Source organism: Myxocyprinus asiaticus, chromosome 13, assembly GCF_019703515.2.
Source record: "Myxocyprinus asiaticus isolate MX2 ecotype Aquarium Trade chromosome 13, UBuf_Myxa_2, whole genome shotgun sequence".
Classification (NCBI taxonomy): domain Eukaryota; kingdom Metazoa; phylum Chordata; class Actinopteri; order Cypriniformes; family Catostomidae; genus Myxocyprinus; species Myxocyprinus asiaticus.
In genome coordinates, this window is record NC_059356.1 from 45,474,696 (window position 1) to 45,496,414 (window position 21,719).

The following is a 21,719-nucleotide window of genomic DNA, read 5'->3' on the forward strand; positions in this document are numbered from 1 at the left end:
AATTTACATTCAAGGTACACATTTTTATCAGTATGTGTGTTCTCTGGGAGTCAAACGACAACCTTTGCGTTGCGAGCGCCACGCTCTACCAATTAAGCTACCGAGATATGGTCGTTATACTGTACCATGGTGTATCAAAGCACCATATGTTATGCTATTACCATCTAAACTATTACTGTACTCTTAAGGAACATGATACAATATATAGTCTAACGCTTAAGATTAAACGCAGACGAGTCGATTAAAGTGCATTACATCCAACATTTTATTGAATTAATTATCTGTGTGAGAATATAAATGGTGGAAAACAGGAGAACAGCAGCCCTCACACCTTGAACTATAGGCTACATGTGCAGTCTGTAAACAAAAAAATGGCGGTAGTCGGTTTTTAACTCCCTCAATTAGCATTTAGCACAAGTAGCTGAAAATGCCCTCCATTTGCGAGGCTTTTAGTGTATAGTGTGGTGGAGAGGTTTTCTCTCTCTGACAGGAGTGTGTCTGTGTGAGGGTGCTTTGTAAGCTAGCAGGAATGCTCTGCTACCGCCAATGCTAAGATGGCTGCCAAGCGCTAAGATGGCTGCCAGAAATCCATAGAACAACAGTAGCAAGCGAACGAGGGGGTGCAAGAGAGAGACAAGAGGGGAAAAAAGAGAGCTCCTCGTGTCTTTTTTTTCTTTTCAAAATTGTGTAGTGTCGCTTTTTAAATAATTTTTACCCTCGTTCAGTTGCCGCTAGTAGTTTGTGGGGCTTGCTAAGGCTGTTACTCATACCTAACCATAATAAAATGCGTAACTCGTTTTTCTTTTTCTTTTTAGAAATTGTGTATTTTCACTTTTTAATTGTTGCCCTCGTGCTGTTGGTGCTAGACATTTGTGGGCCTTGCTAAGGCTATCACTATTGCTTACACAGGCATAATTATATTTTTTTAAATATATATATATATATATATATATATATATATATATATATACAGTAGTCTTAAAAGGACAAAAACACATTAAATCAGATTTTTACAAGCCTGATCCAAACTCGTAGGTGGTTTGGAATCTGATAAAATAAGATTTTCTTAGTCTGAATGGACAGATAGGATTTCATGAGGTTTGTTTTTTTTTTCGTAATTCCTTGTGCGCGACGGGTTGTTTTGTTAAGTGATGCGGCAAGAAGACATACAGCATACTGCGTTCCAAACAGCATAAATGATGCCTTTACAAGGACAAAAATCAGATCTGTTCATTTATAAGCTGTAGTTTGAACCGTCAGTCGAAAAGATCGGATTTGATTTTTCCTGCAGTGTGAACAAACTCCTCACCATAATACACTTTGTGCTACTATGGATGAAAATGAGGCCTCGGATTGTGTGACTTGTTGTGGAGAGGTGTGCTATTACTTTTCTAAGTGAACAAACTTACAATTTATGCCTGGAGGACAATAAAAATCCCACAGATTTAAACTGAAGGAGGAACACCGGCAATAGGGAACAGAATGTTATAGAATGGGCTCTTTTGACATTTTGACGCAACCACCCAGAAACACCCTGGCATCATTGAAGTGAGTTTTGGACAGGCAAGCACCATTCACATTTTCCACAGAAAATGTTTTATTTTAGTTATATTGTATGGTAGCAGCACTTTTGATGCCACTAATAGTTACATACTTTTGCTATTTGTTGTTGTAGTGTAAAACATGGCACAAGCATAATGTATTTTTGGCCAAACAGGTCAAATATCTTGTGTAAGCTGAGAAGCACAACAAAAGAGCCAGAAAGAGATGCCAAAGTCATTTAGTGACTTTCTTCTGAAAATCTATAGTTAGGCAGACCTCAGTGCATATAGAAAACAGGGGGGTAGTGAGTCTCAGCCAATTCAAACAACGGCGGGGGTCTGGAACCTCTCCAAGATCACTATACTTGCTAAGATAAAAAGCCTATGGTGACATTGTCCAAACAACTTTATGGCGGCACACCAGCCTAATTCTACATCTTACACACAATAATACACCAGAGTGGGGTTTCAGCAGGCCGCTTTTGGATATGTATTTTGTGCATTTATAGATTTCAGAGCAGTGCAACTTCATGTCTAAAATGGACAACAACACGTACAAACTGTTTTTCTTGCAACAAGGGTATTTATTGTTCACAGTTGGCTAGATCTTTGCACCCAAGTTCTGTTGTCCTGAGTCCATAATACAGGGGTAAAGATCTTGTTTCATTGTCGAATGGATGTTCTGTGGTTTAACATCTTAGTATTGACATGGTAAAAAAAATTATAAATAGAGCTTTTATTGCCACATGACTAGAGCTGGTGCAGTTTGTTTCTGCGACTTCCATGTATTGTTGCCTTAAAAATGTGCAATCGACTTATTACATGGGGAAATTGCTACTAGATTTTTACATTTCTATGGGATTTTTATGCCTTTTTAAGGTAGAAAAATGTTACTTGTTTTTCACTCCACTAAGTGTACATTTCACCTCTGAGCTGCAGCAATACATTTAAGGAGCCACATTATCGCCACCTTCACATTTTTTTTCTCCATGAGATCAGAGTCTACCAGATGAAGTGTAGTATCAGACTTACAATGTATCTTATACAACAAATACAAAGTAATACCAAGACAGAGTATCAGTTTTCATGTCTAAGCAATGCTCAGATCTCCTGAACATAATGTAAATGGTCCAGAACCAAAGCACATTTTCCACGATTCACCTCCAGCTGTGTCGTCTCACCGCTACATTTAATATGTGCTGGAAGAGAATACTCAAAATGTTCTACATCTGTTAATTGATTCAGGCAGCACTGGACTCGACCTAGACAGTTTCTTATGTCCCATGTTTAATCTGCTGTCTCTTTTTTTTCTCTGCTTTCTCCCTTTCTTTCTGTCCTCTCCGTAGAATCTGGACAATCAGACAACTCCAACCAACAAGGAGAAGCAGATATCAAGCCTCCGCCCAACGGTACGTTGAGCACCATGAAAATCAGTTCTCCACAATCGAATCAGTTCGTGGTGGATAAAATCAAGTCCCACCCTGTATTCTTTTCTTGTTGAGTTTCACTCTGTTATTCATCACATTACGGAAGTAAAATGGTTGCGAAGATAATTTCATGTTGACTTTAGATTCCAATCAGATTTCCAATCAAACTTTTTGTGAAGTTGGAGTAACAGAGCAAGATAATGCTGTTGTAGCTCAGCTTTGTCCATCATGTATATTCATTAATCAGACTACAATTGGCCTCTGATTTGCTCCACGTTTCGGCACATGCGTTGGACGTGGATAACATCCTTCCATTAAATATTTGATTAAGCATTGTGTTGTGTACTTGAACACTGTGTTAATTTTCACAGTTTTTAATTAAGTCAAAATTCTTGTCTGTTGACGAAAATGTCCTTTAAATATTTCATTGTCATATAAATTAATAAGTCTTTTTTTGTTTTTTTTAAAATGGCATCATTTTAGTTGACAGAAAAAAACAAACATTTTAGTTAACAATAATGTGCAAAATGACAACAGATGTATCAAACTGTAACAGATGAAACTTTAAACAAATATTTCAATATTTTGAAAAATGTTTATACTACTTACAATGATTTAAACGTATCAAACACATTAAAGATGAATATGTTTAAATGTAAGATTACACAACATGAGAAAACAGTCCTGGAAACTTGATAAGTGTATAAGGACTATACTGAAGTAGTAGCTTCTTTTTAAAAGTTACTCTGTCGTGAATTCCTCACATTTAGACAGTTTAGGATGTTACATGTAGCACGTTTTTTAAGGAAATGACATGTTCACAATGCAACTTATCCATTCTGACTGGCGAATAACATAGTTCAAGTTCACCTGTTTATTCTCTTTACTGTCTGTGGAGATGTAAATTGTAATTTTACTGTTATATTGCTTGAGTGAACTAATTAAATGGTTAGTGAAGTTCATTGTACAGGCATTCAGCTCTTTCAGCTTACGCAGCTCAAGTGAGGAAATTTCCAACATACTAGACACACAAGATTATTTGAATCAGTTCTTTGTAGATTTAAAAATTAATAAATACAAAGTGTAAATGCATTGTTAATATCCTGCAAAATATTTATTTTTTCATTATTTTTTCGAATGTATGTATGCAACAGTAAGTTTTTTTGAAAAAATCAAAAAAGCCTTTGTCAACAGCTGTAGCTGAATTATAACTGTGTATGTTAACGTATTGAGTGAAAATCTTCTAAAATTCCTCAGAGAACTTTTTATTGTCTAGTTTTTAGAAATCTATCGAGGTATTGGTGTTTCACCAAAACCAAAACACTTAAAGGACAGGAACAGAATTTATTGTCTGAAACAGTTTAGCTTTCCCTCTCAATAAGTTTTGTTTCTTCGCAAGTATTTTGGGTTCCCTCACAATAAATTAGCCATGGTATTACTATAGTAATATTGTATTAACCATGGCTGTAGTAACCATTGTTAATTTTGTGGTTACTCTGGTCTTTCTACAAATACCATGTGATAAACTGTAAAATCACTGTAATAAAACCATGGTTAATTTTAATAAGAATTAACCATGGTTTTACTGAAACTACCAAAGTTGAACTAGGGTATTTGTAGTAAAACCAAAGAAACCAGAAAAGTATGATTTTTATTACCATAGTTTTAATTTTCCACTATTATTACTATGGATTCACCATGGTAATCATGGTTAAAATATGGTTATTATAGTAAAACCATGGTAAATTTTGTGGTTGCTACAGTATGGTTTTACTTGAAATACGACAGTTCAACAGTAGTAAGTGTAGTAAAACCATAAATCCATCTTAAGAAACATGCACAGCCAAAAATGGTTCTTTTTAAAGATTCTTTCTTTGCTGAACCAACTGTTTGACGCTCCAGGAACCATTGAAGAACTCTAATTCTTCTCAATTTAATTTGATGGAATTACCCTTCACACAGAAAGCATTAAGTTCATCGTACACATCTGAAGTTAACATTAATGGCTGTGAGCGAACAGGCTCCAGTTAGCATTGGCTGAAACAGCACAATGAAATCCCCGCACTACACAATCAATGCATCAGCCACCGTTTTCCACTCCGCCTGCCAGTCAGCAGATGGATCTGTGGGTTAGCCGCTCTCGCTGGACTTTGAAATGCACGGTTGTGCACACAAATAGGGGCCGATTAATACCGTAAGCCATTTTATTTACGTTAATGAGGTCACATGCACACCCAGACTCGCGCTTACCGCAAACACACAAACTCAGGGCATGAGAAAAGGCGATTTCCACATTTAGTGGAAGAGTTTATTGTAGTAAAGCGTTGCTAAGCTGGCTGTGACAGCGAGTGGCAGAATGCTCATAAATCACTCTGATGTGATTGGCTGATGGGAACCACATGGCTGTGGAGTGACACTGAGCTCATGCGCAGGCCTCACTGCGGTTAACCCGCGGACACACACATACAATACACACACGCTGACCTCAGCCGGTACTACAGATGGGTGTGGAACATATCTATTCACCCGTTCTGCCCACACACAAGTACATATTGAAAGTCCATATATACAGCAGAAGCAATGTACAGGATATAAAAGATAGAAAAATCACAAATAAGATCTCTTTAATATGTCAGTTATTTCTCCTAGACAGACATGAGAATGACTGTGTCTCCTCTAGTGTTTTAGAAGACATCTCCACAAAAAGACCAAAGTCTGGAAGATTTCAATATGAGCTCAAAACTTTGCCATAAAATTTTTCCAAGACCAAATTATCTGAGCTATGCTATCCACATGTATTTTATAGCTCTATTTTGTCTTACTGTTTGTCAACAGTTGACTAATTTATGTCTATTTTTAATTATTCTAAGGAATTTTGAGATTGAGCCTGTTTTTAATACATGCAACATAATTTTAAAATGAATCCTTCTAGGACAAGAATTTCAAGGATGTGCGTGAACAGGAGAAATATCACCAAAATAATGTTTTAGCAGAACAAAAAACATCTGTGCATTACGTCATAATTTTCAGGCGAACTAAAAGTAAAAATTAGCCATAACTGAGAACTGATTCTCCCTAACCATGACAGAGCAACCTCTGAGCAATAAAAAACGGATTACAATTGTATATTTGTATGCAGTGTACCACACACACACTTCAGCTGAAAACACTATCTCTAAATGTGTGACATAAAGCATTTTTAATGTGCTCATTAAGTTTTAGCTGAGATTTGAATGCGCTATGTTGGAGTTAACCATAAGTATGGGTTAGCCTGTTATTCCATAGAGACGACAAACATATGCCAACTGATGACTGTAATTATATGCTCCCGGCCTTTTTATGACAGTTGTGCAGTTTATTTTGTATGTATGTATGTGTGTGTGTGTGTGTGTGAGTGTGTGTGTGTGAGTGTTTGACAGGTGCTGATGAGTAAGTATGGTAATGTATTTTATTTTTTTATTTTTTTTGTCATTTGTTGGCATTGGGTGTTTTCATGTCTGTTTTTCTCTCTCTGCAGGGCATTTGAGTTTCCAGGACTGTTTCGTGACGTCAGGTGTATGGAACGTGGCCGAGCTTGTCCGTGTGTCACAGAGTGAGTCGCATGATCTTTTATATGATCTATGGCATGCACTAGGAATGGGAATGACTTGACAATTCTAGTTCTATAATGATTTTAGTAGTTTTTAGGAAGCCCTCCCGCTATAACTGTATATATACAGCTTACTGAGCAATTTATTAGGAACACTATGGTCCTAATAAAGTGCCCCATGTGGTCTTCTGCTGTTGTAGCCCATCCGCCTCATGTTTTGACATGTTGTATATAAATACATACATATATATATATATATATATATATATATATATATATATAATTGTGGTGATGTGGCTGTAGTCGAGCCACGTCTGTGGAGAGCGAGGCCGGGAGAGGAAGGACGGTAAGGATTGATCATCTCTAACAGCTGTTTTGTGTTGCAGTGAGAGCTGGAGGGGGATAAAATGGCAGTCCAAAGAGAAAGAGATGCACGCAGCAGTATCTATGTGTGCATTCCTGTATATTGTACTGAAAAGCAAAACCGTTGCATATTGTAAAATAAAGTTAATTTGGAGCTGACATCGCCATCCCCTGCTTCCTCCTTCATAAGAGAGTTAGTGATCTGTCACAGTGGTGCCGAAACCGGGATTAGGACGAATCAACATCAAGCCCTCCTGGTCTTATGTGCGGAGCAGGAGCAGTGTTTCCAGGTCCTCCTCCAAGCCCAGGCAGAGACAGGTATTGCAGAGTTTGATGGCCCAGGGGAGTACTCCAGCCGCGACCCTGGCCACAGCCATAGTCCAGCCCCACATCAAGCTCATGAAGATAGGGCCACAAGACAATTCAGAGGTCTTAGAGTGGGTGGCTGAAGCGAGGGGCTGGCCCAACACCCAGTGGGCAGCCTGATTGCTGCCATTGCTGTTCGGGGAATCCCAGCTCACAGGCCAACAACTTCCGGTTGTGAACGCCATGGAGTACATGGACCTAAAGCAGGCCGTCATGCAGTGGGTCAGCTGTAACCCCTAACAACACTGGTAGTGCTTCCGTATGCTGCCATACAGCAAATGCGGTTGCCCGTTTGCCTTCGCCCAACAGCTCCGCGATGCCTGCCGGAGGTGACTGCTGGCAGAGGATCGCGACACCGAAGCTGTCATCGACCTTGTGGTACTGGAGCAGTTCATTGGACGGTTACCAAAAGGAATGGCTGAGTGGGTCCAGTGCCACCAACTGGCATTGCTGACAGAGGCAATCCAGCAGGCTGAGGACCATTTGGCGGCATATTCAGGTGCCGGCGAGCCCTCTTCTTTCTCTCCCTCTCTCTCTCCTCCCTCCCCCTCTCCTTCCCCTCATCCTGTTCCTATTCCCCAGAAATGGGGAATTCCGACCCCAAAACCAGTTCCCCGGTCCCTTAGGCCATTCAACCCACCGGTTGTCCCTAACCCTCTCCGCTCTCCCCCACAGGATAGTGAATCCGCTGCCGGGGGTTTGGGCGTGAATTCTGGGCTGGTCTGCTGGAGCTGTGGGGAACTTGGGCATTTCCAGGACCGATGCCCTGAGATGGAGGTGGAGACATTGGTCCGGATCCCCGATGCACCACAGGCCACCCCCGATCGAACAGGAACGTATATACAGTACCTGTGCATATTAATGGGGTGTACATACCAAGCCTTGGTGGATTCAGGTTGTAATAAAACCTCCATTCACCAAAGCTTGGTTCAACCTGAGGCTTTGGATATGAGTGGGCAGGTGAAGGTAAGGTGTGTGGATGGGGATATTCAAAATTACCCTGTAGAGATGGTCATTATTCAATTTCGGGGATAAAAGCATAGTGTCGCGGTTGTGGTTAGTCCCCGGCTCTCCCATCCACTAATATTGGGTATGAATTGGCTGGCATTTACAATTTTATTAAGGGGAATGTGTGTGAATGGGTCCTGCAACAAAACATTTCGGTGTGTGGTGTGTGATTTGCTGGCTTGGGAGGCGGTCCCAGGGCCGTCTATGTCAGCTCCACGTCAGGAGGACATGAGGGAGGGGGAAGTCTCGGCTTTCCCAGCCCTTAGAGGATTCCCTGCAGGGGATTTCCCTCTGGAGCAGATGTGAGACGAGACCCTTTGGCACGCCTTTGATCAAATGAAAGTGATTGATGGTCAGTGCCTCCAGCCAGACATTGCACTCGCATATCTGTATTTTTCAATTACTGTATCAAGGATTGGTTGTATCAAGTGATGCAGGACACTCAGACAAAGGTGGATACAACCCAATTATTAATACAGCAGAGTCATCAACAATTATTATTCCAGACAGCTCATTATAATCTGATGGCGGGTCACTTAGGGCGGGAAAAGACACTGAACAGTCTAATCGTTTCTATTGGCCGGGCATTCACGGGGATGTTTGCAGGTGGTGTGTGGCATGCCGTAAATGTCAGCTGGTGAATCCTCCAGCCATCCCAAGAGCGCCATTGCGCCCCCCTTCCATTAATCGAGGTCCCCTTCGAAAGAATTGGTATGGACCTTGTCAGGCCATTAGAGTGGACGGCATGCGGACATCGCTTTGTGTTGGTTCTGGTGGAATATGCAACGCGATATCCGGAAACAGTGCCTCTGCGCAACATCTCAGCCCGAAGTGTTGTGGAAGCACTCTTCAGAATTATCTCCCAAGTGGGGATTCCGAAATAAATTCTCACTGATCAGGACAATATGTTTATGCCACGTACACTACACGGACTGTACAAATTATTGGGGATTAAATTGATTCAGACCAGAGTTTACCAACCCCAAACGGATGGCTTGGTCGAACGGTTTAATCAGACACTAAAGAATATAATCCGTAAATTCGTGCACAAAGATGCTCGAAATTGGGACAAGTGGCTCAAGCCCCTATTATTTGGAGAATGAGAGGTCCCGCAAGCCTCCACGGGGTTCTCCCCATTTGAAATATTGTACAGACGTCGACCACGCGGCGTGCTTGAAGTCCTACAGGAAAATTGGGAGGAGGGACCTTCAAAGAGCAAAAACAAAATTCAATACGTTCTTGACCTGAGAGCAAAACTCCACACACTGGGGCAATTGACACAGGAGAATTTGCTCCAGGCTCAAAAACGTCAAAGCCGTCTGTATAATAGGGGTACTCGGCTATGGGAATTCACACCGGCAGATAAAGTCCTTGTATTGCTTCCCACATCAAACTCAAAATTACTCACCAAGTGGCAAGGACCCTTTGAGGTCACATGGCGAGTTGGGAAGTCGATTATGAGGTTAAACGAACAGATAGAGGTGGAGCACGTCAGATTTACCACCTTAATATCCTAAAACCGTGGAGAGAGGCAGTCCCCGTGACTTTGGCAATGGTGGTTCCGGAGAGGGAGGAGCTCAGACCGGAGGTGAACTTAAAAGCCACCGATCGAGTCACCCCGTTAACTTACGGAGACCACCTCTCACCGTCACAAGTCTCGGAGGTTGCCAGGTTGCAAGGAGAATTCTCTGATGTGTTCTCGCCTCTTCCCGGTCATACGAATCTCATAGAGCACCATATCGTAACAACCCCAGGGGTAGTGGTACGCAGTCGTCCCTACCAATTACCGGAGCACAAAAAAGAAGTGGTTAGGGAAGAATTAAAGGCCATGCTAGATATGGGGGTAATAGAAGAATCCCACAGTGACTGGGCCAGCCCGGTGGTGCTGATTCCAAAGAGTGACGGCTCGGACCGGTTCTGTGTGGATTCTAGAAATGTCAATGCGGTGTCTAAATTTGATGCATACCCAATACCTTGGATTGATGAACTGCTTGATCGGTTAGACGCGGCTCGCTTTTATTCGACACTGGACTTAACAAAGGGATATTGGCAGATCCCCTTAACTCCTATGTCCCGTGAAAAGACGGCATTTTCCACATCGTTCGGATTACACCATTTCGTGATGCTTTCACCCTCTGTTCGGACCACAGCCTGTTCCAGTGGCTCTATCGCATGAAGGATACCAATGCGCGGATCACCTGTTGGTATCTAGCTCTCCAGCCTTTTAAGTTCGAGGTGGTCCACAGGCCGGGGGTGCAGATGGCTGTTGCAGATTTCCTCTCCAGAAATGGGGGTAGAGTAATTGACAGGCCAGATGGCTCCCCGGCCTGAGTCGGGCGATGGGGGTATGTGGTGGTGTGGGAGTGGCTGAGTGATGTCTGTGGAGAGCGAGGCCGGGAGAGGAAGAACGGTAAGGATTGACACCTGTGGGAAATCATCTCTAACAGCTGTTTTGTGTTGCAGTGAGAGCTGGAGGGGGATAAAAGGGCAGTCCAAACCGCCAGAGGGAAAAGAGACACATGCAGCAGTGTCTATGTGTGCATTCCTGAATATTGAACTGAAAAGCAAAACCGTTGCATATTGTAAAATAAAGTTAATTTGGAGCTGACATCTCCATCCCCCGCTTCCTCCTTCATAAGAGTGTTTCAATCAGAAGTTGTTATTTTTGGCCCATCTGAATCTAAAAAGGCATTAGCCCATACACTTGCACCACTAGCGATTAGTGTAAAGGACATCTTGGTGTAATACTAGATTTAGCTCTTACTTTAAATAAGCAGGTTGATTCTATAGTTAAAAATAGCTACTATCCTCTTAAGAGTTATTTCCAAAATAATGCATTTTCTTGGATTTAAAGATCTGGAGGTGATAATTCATGCTTTTATTTCATCCCGCCTCGACTACTGTAATTCCTACTACTCATGAATTTGTCATAAGCAGTTATGCCATCTACAACTTGTGCAGAATGTGGCAGCCAGGTTACTGACTGGTACCAGGAAAAGGGAACATATTACTCCCATCTCGTCTTCCCTTCACTGGTTGCCAGTTAAGTACAGAGTCGACTTTAAAATTGTATTGTTTGTTTTTAAAGCACTACATGGCCAGTCTCCACAGTACATCAATGACCTTCTTAGGCTCTATAATACCTCTAGGCTATTGAGATTGTGCAACCAAATGCTGTTAGCAGTTCCAAGATCTAGTCTGAAATCTAAAGGTGATCTAGTCTTTTCTGTGGTTGCCCCCAAGTTATGGAATGATCTCCCTATTCACATCCGGTCCACCCCGTCAACTGAGATTTTTAAATCAAAGTTGAAATTAATTTTTTTTTGAATTAGCTTTTAAGTCTGAGTAATGAATTAATTTTTAAGTGAGTGAAGACATTTTCAAGTGTGTTGTAAAGGTATGTCTCTGATGTTCTGTTGTTTTCTTCCTTTTTATTGTTTGTTCCACAAAAATTGTGAAGCACATTGGATAACGTAACATTTAAAAAGTGCTATGTAAATAAAGATGAGCTGAGGTGAGAGTTAGTGATCTGTCACAATTATTATTAACCAGTCAGTAATTACACTTAATGCAGTTAGAGTTCTTGGTTAATTTCGAATTTAAAATGACACTGTAAACTATATGGTTGACAACATTTCACCACATGAATACGGGACACTTGAGCATTTTTTTTTTTTTTCACTTAAAAATGGGACGTTTCGCCGCATCTGACAGTGGGGGGTGGAGCGTCTCGCCGCTAAAATGTGAGACAACAGGTGTCCCGTAAGGGATGTTTTGATACAAAGACAAAGGATTCATGATAACCTGTGAACTTTGCAATTCTGTGAATAGAGTCATTATAAAGTATCAAATAGTTAATTAATATGTTTGAGACTGATTTGTGATTTTTTTTTTTTTTTTTTTTTTGACAGATTCATTGAAAAGAACCTGCTCATAAGAGTCATTTGTTCACAAATCTGACTTGCACATTTGCAAAAGAATACAGATATTTGTGAACCATTATTAAAAACTAAATTTGGTTCCACCTTTTTGGTACTTAATCAGATTTTCCTCTTAGAAATAAAGATTTAATTTACAACCAAAAATTGTCCTCTTATTCCAGATCGTTCATTTTACAACTGACACGACTGTTGGGAGTTTTGATGAATGCATCATGTCGTCGTGGAAGCTGTGATGAAAGATGGCATTAATTATACTTAATCAAACTCTTCTCTGTTGTCTAATTCAGCACCAGTTGCCACTGCAACCGGACCCAACTTCTCTCTGGCCGACCTCGACAGTCCAGGATATTACAACATCAACCTGGGTCGCCGATCTATCACGTCCACACCATCGACCAGGTACACACACACACAGAGACAAACATGCACAAACTTTCCTTGTCTTTTTCTTTACTAATATAACTTTTGCATGCCTAAGCGGCTGCTCAGACCGAGCGTGTCCTTGTGCTAAAAAAGCTAAACACAGTGTGACGAACAAAGGTGTCTCGAGAAGTATTTTAAAGATTGAAGTTCTTTTTAACTCGACATAGTGTCTAAAATACATGGTGCTCCTGCACGAGATACTGTAAAAACAGTGAAATGCCCAGTCAGAGATGTCCATGTAGTGCATGTTTACACAGAAAAACAATTGAAATACAGCGCAGATGGACACAAAATTTTGTTTGGTGTGAACAGCCCCTTAAACTGCTTGTCTAGATGATCTGTCTCTGTTTTAGCTGTTTAATGCGTGTTAGTAGCACTAGCAGATGGATCTTTTGTGCTTCCACTTTATCTGCTCTACAACCTGTAAATCTTTCTGTCTATCTTCTCATGTACTATATCTTCTCATTCTTCTACTCTTATCTCTACCTCTCGCCTTTTTGATTGTTGTTGTTTTTTGTCTCTTTCTCTCTTTCTCTCTTCCTGTCCTTCTCTCTTGTCTTATCGTCGTGTCTCAAATGCTGCAGGACTGAGATGGAGTTGTATGCCAGTCTCCCGCGGAGGTACTCCACATTGTTTGTCCTCTTCCTGTAGTCAAATTCGCTTTCTTCTTTAGTTCTTTCTCTGCTGTCTTTGCTTTAGTCATCTGATCTCTCGTTCCTCTTAAAGAACCTGTGATCTAGAATTGGTGATGATGGAATAAAACTTTGTAAAGTTTCTTTTATTAAACGAATAGTTCTCATCCTGGATGCTGATCAATACAGTGTTCCAGCTGTGCTAAAACAAAGAGCACAACAGTGGGTTGCAGGAGTAAAAATCCCATTCATTTTCTCCACAGGTGATTTGGTTTCTAGCAATAACTTATAAACCTTTAAAGACAGACGTACAGTGGTCTCCAAGGTTGTTAATCGATGGTATAAGCGTTTGTTTTAGCCACTAGACTGCGTTATTGCAACTTTATTCTTAAAAAAATCTTGTTTAATAGTGGAATTCCTGGTGAAGAACTACACTGCCCATGAATCCTGAAGAGAAAACATCCATCAATCAGAGAATTGTGGCAAACAATCCGCGGCAAAAGAGCTCTGCTGCGATCAAGTCGTTCTCCCTACACTCTCAAACTGCTCAGATATTGGCATTTATCTTAGATATTGGTATATATCTGAATATTTTATAATAAGCTTAAAATATATTGTTTATATACTTATAATCAACAACTTCATATCAATAGTTTTATATTTTTCCATCTTTTTTAATTTTATTACGTCATTCGCAATGCTTCATAGGATTGTTCATGCCCTTTTAAAAGTCCTTAAGTATAGTGCGTTAATTACACAATTATTGTCTTGTAACTTTGTCTTTTTGTACAATTTTCAAAACCTTTTTTGCTTCAAATCAAGTTTGTAATGTTGTGATTCACCTCGGAGCTGGTTGGTTGGTTCATGGCTTAGAACTCTTTTATAAAGGATTTGATGAAATCGCTATGCAAAAGAGAATGGTAAAAATACTTCCAGAACCTAGTTGGCTGAAAAAGTGGGCAGTCAATGTTATGCTCTATAGCTATGAAAACCCCTGATTGTGTATATCACTGTGTAGGTCAACTACTAACAATTGTCTACACGTCAGGGACAATATCTATATATTTATTTTTGAGGTTACCGCTGATGTTTTACCTCCTTAAAGATGATATAAAAGTAAGAGGGATTATCTAAACAATTATGCTTCACTAATAATAAGGAAATTGCAAACATTTCCCAGCAATGATTTCTCAACTGATGAAAGTTGCAAATATTTGCGTTATGATTTTCTCTTACTTTCGACCCTTTGTCTCTTTCTTGCTCTCAGCTCCAACAAGCGTAAATCGATTGATGACAGTGAGATGGAGAGCCCAGTGGATGATGTCTTCTATTCGGGTCGTTCTCCAGCCCCGGGAGGGTCTCAGCCCAGTGGCTGGCCCAATGATGTTGATGCAGGTAGAGTCAAATTACCCACCAGCTCTCTGGATCTTCACACAGTCAGAATTGACCCCCACTCACCTAGACAGCTAAAGTCAAATCTGGAAAAGAAACACAATTTCAGCTTGACGACAACTAGATCAGTAATTCCCAACCAGGGGTACATGTATCCCAGGAGGTTCTTGGAGAGATTTAGATTTTGCCTTGTTAAATCTATCCACAGTTTCCCTGAGCAACCAATGGGCGGCACCATGATGACTCTGATTCTGAAAAAGCAAAGTAAAGAACTACCTAAACGATCGATCCAAACAGAGAACAAAAAAAAAAAAAAACATTTTAAGTGTTAGTTGGAGTAAAAATGAGTTTAGTCATAAAACCTTGAACAAGTTAAATATATAAACGTAACTAACCTCAGGCAACGCTTTCTGTCATCTACTCACTCAGGTGAGTCACTGTCAAAAAAGCGGTCATCGCGACTCTGTATTAAAATTATTTGGCAATTATTTTGCAAATTAAAGGGATAGTTCACCCCAAAATAAAAATGTTCTCATTATTTACTCTCCCTCATGCCATCCCAGGTGTGTACAACTTTCGTTCTTCAGCAGAACACATTTGAAGAAAAATAACTCAGCTCAGTAGGTCCTTAAAATGCAAGTGAATGAATCGAGAAAAACTTCCACATTCAGGAAAAAGGTGGATTAAAAAATAGAAAATATGACTTACGTATTATGGCTGTCAATAGATTTTAGTTCCTTTTTAAGATAAGAAAACAAAATAATGTTTGTAGGTTTTGTAAATTTGTCTGTGTGACACCCGTAGCAGAATATGTGCATAGAGACCAATCAGTTTAATGGAAAGATGAATTTTCAATGTTTTGTTAGCTGAGCAATTTACGCCCAGTTACACAACAATACGAAATATTCAACAGACTGTCCCTCAAATCCTTGTTCCTCGTTTGTATCAAATGAAATATGCCACCTATTCTGTCAACAGTCTGTCTGATCCAATTAGGACTCAATTTGAGCATGAAATACTGAAGAAACACCTGAATGAGTGGATTCAGAGCCTGTGTGAAGGGACCAGAAATTATTTTCACTTTCTGACCATCCTTTCATCCATCAACCAAATTTTACCTGTCTCTCTCTCTCTCTTTCCTCCTGTGCCTGTTCACCATCTTACCAAACTTCAATAGAACACAAGAATAAACAAAGATAACAGCAATAGTAACTAAGTGAAATATTAAGAGTTATCTCTTAGGTAATGGATTTGGGTGTTTTGGGATCCTGTTGTGCAACTCTTAAAAGCACTCACAATCACCGTCTCAACCATACTTCATATGTGCATGTAATGAATTTGGGCTGAAACACTTACAGAGTTTGAAGTGTAAGAGAAAAGTGAAAATTGTGGCATTTATACCACAACACTTCCATTAATAGATTAAGTAAATCTCCCAAAATCCCCCAAAAGTGGAAATGCTTACCTCTTATAAATAGAATATTTTATTCAGTCATATAACTGAAGCATTAATTGTAATATAAACACTAAATACTAAAAGTTTGACAAGGATTTCCCTCCCATTTATATGTTTTATGAGTGTAGCTACTAGCTTGTTGTAATTTTTGTGAGGTCTGAAAAGTGTCGAATCACGTGTAATTAGACTTCAAAGAAGTAGATTTGTTTCCAGTGTGCATTAATAGATAAAGGACTCCCATTTTACAGATGTGAGAGAAGATGACGATATTCTTGGAAATGCCATTGCACATTTTCTCAGATTTAGTTTTCATTGCATTTTCCCTATGCATGGGAGTTTTACCACGTCTAAACCAACTGCATATAGGAAGTTAGCTAGCTAGCTAACTAGAAAGACAGATTTACAAACAGGTAGAAACAAATACAGAAAGATGGTTCGATAAAGATGCCGTATGAATGTCTATGTCTTGTGTATTTCTGTGTTCATGTATCTTGTTAAGATGAGACTTTATTCTGAGGCTTGAGTTTAATATGTTAGCATAAACGACAGCTTAGCATGTCTAACTGCATTAGTGATTGTACAGCACTTTTAAGGGCTTTTTTGCCTCAAAACATCTGCCTAATTCTCTTTATGATGTTACATTTCATTTATTAAGAATCCTTTTAGCCTAATTCATTTTTTGTTTCTTTATAAAATTGCATCTTGAAACAACAGACCCCATTGTCTCTCTCCAAGCTTCAGCATCTAGCTAAATTAATTACCTTAAAATTCATTATTTCTTATTTTTTCAGGCTTATAAATTTCAAAATTGATGTTACAGCTTCAACCTCATACTGAAAGAGTAATTTTGGCCCCAAAAGTCATGCAGAGATGCATACTTAAAAAATGTTTTTATATATCATTCAGGCATCTATGGCACACTACCAGAATACTATGATTTCATATACAATAATTCCAGTCTTGCATACATATCCTGTTATGTTCCACCCCTCTGTTTTAGCCGAAGCTGATTGGACAGTTTGTGGGATGTGTGCAGTTTTTTACATGAATTGTTTTAGTTGACTTAGATTGGATTGACTGGGGATAAATAGTGAGTAACACTGTCTTTGACCACATGAATATAACATTTTCTAAAGTTTGTGTACTGTGTAGTGCTTACTGTATGTGCAAATGAATTGATAATGCAACAGCGGTGCCAAATTCTCTCCAACACCCCCTAAAAAATCCTATCTGTATTTCTGTCTCTTTCATTGTTAACTATATTCTTCTCCCCTGTTTGGGTTTTTCAGTGCAACACCATTTGGCCAGTATGCAGGAGAGGAAGATAAAACATGAAAACGATGGCGTGCAGTTTCCTTACCATGGTTAGACCACATTCCCCTCATACTATATGTATCAATGTATATACAACTTACACCTATACATGTGCCTCTATCTCTCTCTTTCTCCTGTCCATTCAAATTTCTCTACTGTACCACACTTCTCATCCATTCTATCTGATTTGCTGTTTCCTGGTATTATGAGGTGGTGGGTGTTTTTTCACATGTGAATGTGCTTTCATTTTGTTTTATACATCAGAAACCTTTTGTAAGTCCATTGTCTGCAGTAGATTCTCACATAGGATCCCTCTAGACTGATGTGGAAGTCCAAATCCTGGATTTTCAACGCAATTCCAAATGTAAACATACAAACATGGCTGTTGTGTTGCCAAACAGCGGGCCTTTTAAAAGATGTACTTTACCATCTATATTTCTTCATTTTATATTGATAGGGTATTTTAGGCATTTTTAGGGATTATAAAACCAGGGGTGCTTCCATTATCTGTGTGCGGAGGGATTTAAAGTCAACATGAAATCAAAATTGACCTAATTTACTTTATTAAAGGAATATTTTGGGTTCAATACAAGTTAAGCTCAATCGACTGCAGTATTGGCATAATTTTCATTACCTCAAAAAAAGAATTTTGACTCGTCTCTCTTTATTGGAAAAAAATAAATAAGGCGCATACAATGGAAATGAATGGGGCCAGTCCAGAAACATTAAAATACTAGGGCTGTCAATCTATTAAAATTTTAATCAATTAATTAATTACACGACAATTAATTAATTGAATTATTCACAATTAATCGCATATGTCATTATTTGTTGAGAAAGCCCCACAAATAAAGATAATTCATATAAATAATGCATAATAATTCAACATTTATAAATATAATATGTAGGGACTATAATAAATATATAATATGGACTGAAATTCAGTTTGAAATAAATTGCATGTTTGTGGCAGATGAATGAAGCATTGATTAGACAAAACAAAAAGTTGCTTAACAACTAAATATATTGTTTGTTTTATTCTCATATAATTGAACAAGCCTATACTTTTCTCACCGTATGCATTCTTGCGTTTTGTCTGTGCTATTTTGAAATATACATGTTAACATGACTTTGGTGTGATAAAATAGCCTAATAACCTTATCTGTGTGGAAAATTATATATATACTGGGATTGCAGGGTTTCGTTATCATGACAACATAGTTGTAATATTGGAAATAACTTTACATAGAAAAGGTTAATAAGCGATTTTATCACACTTAATGTTAACATGTATAATGTCTTGTGGCTATACTTCTATTACTGTGTATTTTAGTGTGTGTGGACTGACCTCAATCACTTCCATTGTCCAATTTTTGCTTTTGTCAATTATTTTTTGTGATAATCAACGTTATGCCACAAATGCTGTTAACATTCCTGGACAAAAAAAAAAAGAATTCTTAATAAGTTGATCAAAATGTAAAAACAACTTTCAGGTGATATCACCTAGGCCTCATGGTAGATAATGTCAACCAATAGCTAAAAGGCTCTTTAGTCATTGTTTTAGTCTACTGTTGTAGGTAACGCAGCCTTTATAAAATCTTGCTGATAGTTAACACACTAATTAAATGACGGTTAATGTTAACATAATAAAGGTTACGTTGATCATAGCAAATAATAGATTTTAAAAAGAAGCTCTGACTCTGTTTTGGTTTGTAACTCTCACTTTTTACAATTTAATTCATTCTTGATGGATAAAGTCCCACCCTACATTTTTCTTTTTCTTTTTGAACATCCCGTATCACTTTAAAATATGTCACATTACCAAAGGAAAATGAGTGACAAATGCTGATTTATGTTGACTTTAAATGCAGTTAGCATTCTTCCAGCCAATTGGTTATTTATCTAGCATGAAAATTAGATATTAAACCTGGGAAAGCTGTAAGAGTCCACCTTCATCTAAAAAAAAAAAAACACACACACATTCACTTCTGCCAACATGTCATGGTAAACACACACACACAGAATTTAATCCCACCAAATGGGTAAATCCCACCAAAAAATGCCAGCATGCTCAGGTGCTATTGATGTCATGGGAATGCACACACACACACACACACACACACACACACACATTACACCCACCCCACCCCTCAACACACACATACACACAGTCTGGAGAGCAGCAGTACTCTGGCAGATGGTCCCTCCATGTGTCAAACAGCGATGGGAGCTACTGGGTTACAGAAGACATCTGTTATGTTGAAGGTGGTGGCGCTCAGAGTTTTTCTGTGAGTGAGTGTGTGAAGTGCGCTACGCTCCAAAGGTGATTCACTACCTGAATGAGGCTTTGGCAATGCTGCAAGGTGACGGTGTCATTTATCATTAAATCTGGTGCCGCCTGCTTACACGAGCAGTCCGTGAACTCCCAATTCATTCAGACACTGTATCCTTCACTTTTGCCCTGGGTGTCCATGGATGCCATTTTCTCAATTTTTTTTTATTCTGTTCTATCTCTAACTTGTTCCTTCTGTTTAGATTTTGGCGTTACATCTGTGAGCGTCTGTTTATGCCGATTTTGTTAATGGTAGACAACAGACAGCGTAGTATCACTGTAAATTGATTTGTGCTTGGATTTGTGTCTTCTCATATGACCAATGGTAGATAGGGGAAGTGTTCAGGAAACCTATTTGAGAACAGGTGTAGTGTGTGTAGTGTGAGGAAGTGATATTTGCCTTTTTTTTTTTTTTTTTTTTTTTTTTTTTGACAGGTCAAGGTTTGTTTGGCGGCTAGCTTGTTAGAGTGGTGAGACTAGAAAGTCACGGGAGCATTTTATTGGCTGCCAGTCTATCTGAGTGTCAGCCTGGCACAAGATAGAGAAATAACACTTAACCAGTGATAATGCCACATACACACATATTTACACATAGACTCACACATGCAGGCATGTGCTAACACAGGGAGAGTAAAATCATAGAAACTTGTGTCAACTGTAACTTCAAAGGCTTTAGTGTGGTGACTGTTTTCAACCACTCACAGTGATGCATATGCTTAGATTAGTTAAATTGTGATTAGCCACAACCTCACATATCTAATTATGTTAGACTATAATGTTAGACATGTTAGGCTGTAGTTGTTGTTTGTAATTGCACAGTCAGTATTATATTTGTTTATTAATTAATTAATTTATTTATTATTTATTTGCAACAGTATGGACAGTATTATCTTTTTTGTTTTCAGTATTACAGATGGTATTATCTTTTTGTTAGCAATTGTACAGACAGAGTTATCTTTTTTTCATTTACACTTATACAGACTGTGTTTTCTTTTTTGTTTGTAATATTACGGACAGTGTTTTTTTTTTTTTTTTTTTTTTTTTTGCAACTGTACAGACAGTATTATCTTTTCTGTTTGCAATAGTACAGAGCATTATATTTTATGTTTGCAAAAGTGTAGACAGTATTATCTTTATTGTTTTCAATAGTACAGACAGTGTTTTCTTTTTTGTTTGCAATAGTATGCACCATATTATATTTTATGACTGCAAAAGTACAGACAGTATTATCTTTTTTGTTTGCAATAGTATGTACAGCCTTATCTTTTTGTTTGCAATAGTACAGACAGTGTTAACTTTTTTGTTTGCAAATGTACAGACAGTGTTAACTTTTTTGTTCACAATAGTATGGACAGTGTTTTATTTTTTTGTTTGTAATAGTACAGACAGTTTTTTTTTTTCGGTTTGCTATAGTATGTACAGTAGTATCTTTTTGTTTGCAATAGTACAGATAAGATTATCTTTTTTGTTTACAGAAGTATGGACAGTGTTTTCTTTTTTTTGCAATAGTATGGGAAGTGTTTTCTTTTTTTGTTTGCAATAGTATGCACATCATTATCTTTTATGTTTGCAGAAGTACGGACAGAGTGTTATCTTTTTTGTTTGCAATAGTATGGACAGTGTTATCTTTGTCTGCAGAAGTACGGACAGTGTTATCTGTTTTGTTTGCACTAGTAAGGACAATATTTTCAGTTTTGTTTGCAATAGTATGGACTGCATTCTTTTCTTTCTTTTTTCAGTAGTACGGACAGTGTTTTCTTTTTTATTTTTTTGCAGTTGTACAGACAGTGTTTTCTTTTTTTGTTTATAATTGCATGGACAGTGTTTTCTTTTTTATTTGCAATAGTACAGACAGTGTTTTCTGTTTTTGTTTGCAATTGCATGAACAGTGTTTTCTTTTTTCTTTGCAATAGTACAGACAGTGTTTTCTGTTTT

General features: G+C 38.6%; 1 protein-coding gene across 15 annotated transcripts in view; it reads left to right on the plus strand.

The window, feature by feature from the left end:
- Positions 1-21,719, plus strand: part of LOC127450234 (nuclear factor 1 X-type-like) — a 230,954-nt gene that overhangs the window by 178,345 nt on the left and 30,890 nt on the right. For 10 of the 15 annotated variants that reach the window (XM_051714155.1, XM_051714156.1, XM_051714158.1 and 7 more), the window contains 6 exons: positions 2,888-2,950; positions 6,486-6,560; positions 12,523-12,634; positions 13,243-13,278; positions 14,558-14,685; positions 17,428-17,502. In XM_051714155.1, the coding sequence (XP_051570115.1) occupies positions 2,888-2,950; positions 6,486-6,560; positions 12,523-12,634; positions 13,243-13,278; positions 14,558-14,685; positions 17,428-17,502 (489 nt within the window). The remainder of the gene's footprint in view (positions 1-2,887; positions 2,951-6,485; positions 6,561-12,522; positions 12,635-13,242; positions 13,279-14,557; positions 14,686-17,427; positions 17,503-21,719) is intronic. The other 5 variants (XM_051714157.1, XM_051714169.1, XM_051714170.1 and 2 more) reach the window with 2 other exon arrangements.